The sequence below is a fragment of the Terrapene carolina genome, unplaced genomic scaffold (genome assembly GCF_002925995.2).
Source record: "Terrapene carolina triunguis isolate 2854851 unplaced genomic scaffold, T_m_triunguis-2.0 Scaffold194, whole genome shotgun sequence".
In the NCBI taxonomy this organism is placed as follows: domain Eukaryota; kingdom Metazoa; phylum Chordata; order Testudines; family Emydidae; genus Terrapene; species Terrapene triunguis.
In genome coordinates, this window is record NW_020664545.1 from 9,782,471 (window position 1) to 9,786,212 (window position 3,742).

Sequence of the window (3,742 nt, forward strand, 5' to 3'; positions counted from 1 at the left end):
TGGGGAAGGCGAGTGAGCTAACTGCAATGGGGCTCGGGGGCAGAGCTGAGCAGCTCCCTGCCCTCTCTGGGAGCTCACTGCTGACCCTCGAAGCCTGAGCCCATGAAACCCCCAGGGCCATGCATGACACCTGCAGATGAATCCACTAATCCGCAGCCTGAGTGCAGACACTAGCCCTGGGCTCTAAGGCAAAGGAATGCCCCGTTCCTCTCTTAGCTGGGGAATAGAGGGCAGCATTGGTCTGCCCAAGCAGGGCACGCTCCATGGAACCCAAACCAGCCCGGAACTGTGTGCCCAGGCTCAGGATGTTAACTGTGGTATCACAGCTAAATCCCAGCTAAATTCCCCCTGGAGGGGGATGCTGCCCTCGGGCTCTGGATACTGGGTTGCATTCCTGGGTCTGCTGCTGGGTGACCGAGCGGAAGTCCTTTCCCCTCTCTGTAACCTCTGTTTATGTCCTATGGGGATAATGCTGCCTGTGTACAGTGCTTTGAGATGTATGGATGGAAAGAGCTATGGAAGAGCTCAGCATTGTTATTTAATCCCTCCCCGGCTGCTGTGTCAGCTAGTGAGCGGATTCCTGTTCACTTCCTGTCCCAAACTGTTGTGTCGCACTGCTGTTAAACCGCCAGCCTGTCCCACCCCAGTTGCAGCTGCATTCCAATAGGTGAGGGAAGCTATCACAGTTTGCAAAGCCTGTGGGGCTAGAGAGATGCTGGGGGAGCAGAGATGGTCATGGTTATCTCTTTGTGTAGCTACTCCAGAGACCACACAGGGGTTTGGGACGGGAAGGGCAGGGGGAGATAGGTATCATACAGCAGCCTGCATATCCCACCGGGATGTGCCGGGGGAGGGGGGAATAGGGGTGATAGCCAGAGACAGAGCGGGGAAATAATGCACCATGTACATTAGGGGCAGAGTTTGCCAGGAGATGGCAGCATGGCATGAATGAGACAGCGGTGACTTCAGGGCCAGCAAATGGCAGGCAGTTTGCCTGTGGGACTGGCTGGCTCAGGGACCGGGATATGGGGCCTTTCCCTTGTAGAAGGTTTTAGTTCTTATCTAGCATCTGGTCAGAGGGGCTGCTGGCTCAGTGCATAGGGAAGGGGATATGAGAGACGTTTCTGCTTTCAGAGGCACTGGGTCCAATCTAGCCCCAGGGCAGGGGACTGGCTGGTTCAGGGGGTCTGGGACTGGAATATGAGGCTTTTCCCCTTCAGAGGGTGCCAGTTCCAATTCAGCCTCAGCACCTGAAAGTCATTCTTATCTGACATCCATTCAGCAGCCCCACCTGAAACAAGGTGCTGGGTCTCCACTTGGGCCAGACAAGCACCCATATCTTGCACACTCTCCCATCTCCATTGGGAGGAACTGCCCCTCCTTGTTGGCAGCCTTAGCGGAGAGGTCAAGGAACCAGGGAGATGGAGCACCCTTCACCTCTGTAAAGGGGAGCTCTTTCCAGAGCAGGGCTAAGGCCTAGGGCGTGGTGGGATGCTGTGTGTCGAGGGGACGCTTTCCCTGCCATCGAGCCCATATTTGCTACTTCAATGAGATTTGGGCTCCCGAACTTGTTAAGGCTCCTCTGAAAATTCCAGCCTGGAGTGTCCTGAGATCCTTGAATGGATGGTGCCTCATAAGGCAAAGACATTTATTAATGATATGACTGTCTATTGCCCAACCAGGAACCACGAGCAAATTACAATTTCAGTGCAAACTCACTTCTCCTGATGACTCCTGTGCCTTTAGTTTAACTCAGTAGCACCTCCGATGGACAATGTACGGCCCATGCTCTGTGTACTGCTCCTTTCGAATCCAACACGACTGGAAGTTCTTCAAGGAAGCCAGGATGGAGCCTCCAGTCCAAGCAGCATAATTCCTCAGCGGGATGGAGGAAACTCTCAGCTTGATGTTAGGTGGCACTTTCTGAAGGAGCTCACTGGTAAACCTCTTCTCCAGCCCCTCAAAGAGAGAGGAACCTCCACAGAGAAGTACATTTTGGTACATATCTCTCCTGGCTTCTTTGGGGACTTTATTTAAGCTTCTCTCGGCCATGGTGTGGATGCCCACAAGGGAAACACCGGGCATCTTGGGGGGGTTGAATAATCTCTCTGGGCACTGGAATCGCTCTTTCCCTAGGCTGATGATCTGGCCGTCCGGCAGCTGGAAATCTACCATGTATTCCTCGTTGGGAAGATTGCACTCGCTTTCAATGTCAGCAGGGACATAGCAGAACTTATGCTTGATGTCTTCCACAATATGCATCATCCTCTCATTAAACGCATGCCCAGTGTCCCTGAGAAGCTGTAGCAGAAAGGAGGTCAAGTGAGATCCGGCAATATCCATTCTCTCAATGGCATGTGGTAAGTTATAACCGTCAAGGACCGGTACAGTGTGGGTCACTGCATAACCCGTATCTACCACCAAGCCACTGATTTTCCCATGGGCATATACCGACAAGACAGAGTGATAAGCAATGTACATGCCAGGAGAGTTCAGAGATTCAAACACCACTTCCACCATCTTCTCTCTGTTGGTGGTAGGGCTGAGGGGTGGATCTGACATCAATAGAGCATGCTCTTCTGGAGGAACTTTAAGGTCATGATAGAACATGTGTCTCCAGAGGACTTCTGCTGCCTCCCAATCGATGATGATGCCATTCCTCACAGGAAAAATGATCTCTGCATTGGGTTGCAGTCGGGCTCTCTCTCCAATAAAAGTGTCTGGTCCGGTCTTTTCAGACTTTATTGACCCCTCTGAAAGATGGCCGACCAAAGTACCAACAATGGATTTGGGTTTCTGCTGCCCAGCAAACCCTCCTTTACAGCTCCCAGTACCTGTTTCTATCACAACGGCTCCTGTCTTCTTCACAACAGGGCGGTCTTTCGCAGGGGAGCTAGACCACTCTCTAGTGAACCTGCTTTCTTCTGCTGCTCCTTTAGCCTTGAGGTACTTATCTGGAGAATGGGCCCCAGATCTTAGAGAGGGGCTCCTTGTCCCTAGACTGCCTGATTGTGAATTCATTGACCTTGAAGTCACCATTTCCTCGTTCATCGTTCTTGGAGTCATGGGGTTTGGACTAGATAGTCTTGAGCTACCTATCCATGGACTGTCTGAAGACATTCTAGTGGAGGCAGAAACAACCTCCCTAAAGGTAAAATGGGAAGTGGCTTTTAGGGGAGTTAGCTTAGTTCCAGGACAAGTTTGATCACTGTTGTCATAGTGAGAACTATGACATCATTCCAGCTTCGTCAGTAAAGCTGTTCCAACAGGATACGCTGATCACAATGGATGATGCATTTCCCCAACCTGGTGGTTTGGCTGACTGTGTTAACATTCCATTCCCTTCTGGTTCCTGTTTGCCTTCATTCTCTGCCTTTCTTCCATCCCTGCCCATCTGATCGGAAATGAGACTTTTGTTGTTGTTCATTTTTCACTGTATCTTTCTGACCCCATTTGTACTTGACCCAACCATTGTGCCTGTTTCATTTTTGTAACTAATAGCTATAGGGTAAAGCTAGAAGTTGAATTAACCAGTCTTTGGGCCAAAGGAACCCAATATAAAGTGTCTGCTTCGTGATCCTTTCAAAGAGCTTTATACTGATATGAGTTGAATGTTGGTAGCGTTATTTTAAAGGCGCAAAAAGATAATTCACCATTAACACTGTTGTAACAAAGTGTACAAATGGTAATTGGCGGGAATTGAACGAAGGACTGTTAGCAGCAAAGCTGGTATTATCAAAGG

At 50.3% G+C, this 3,742-nt stretch overlaps 1 protein-coding gene across 1 annotated transcript; it reads right to left on the minus strand.

Annotated features, from left to right (window-relative positions):
- Positions 1-1,752: 1,752 nt before the first annotated feature.
- On the minus strand, positions 1,753-3,021 carry ACTL9 (actin like 9). Its single transcript, XM_024205316.2, has one exon. The coding sequence runs from the start codon at positions 3,019-3,021 to the stop codon at positions 1,753-1,755; it is 1,269 nt and encodes a 422-aa protein (XP_024061084.2).
- Positions 3,022-3,742: the final 721 nt, after the last annotated feature.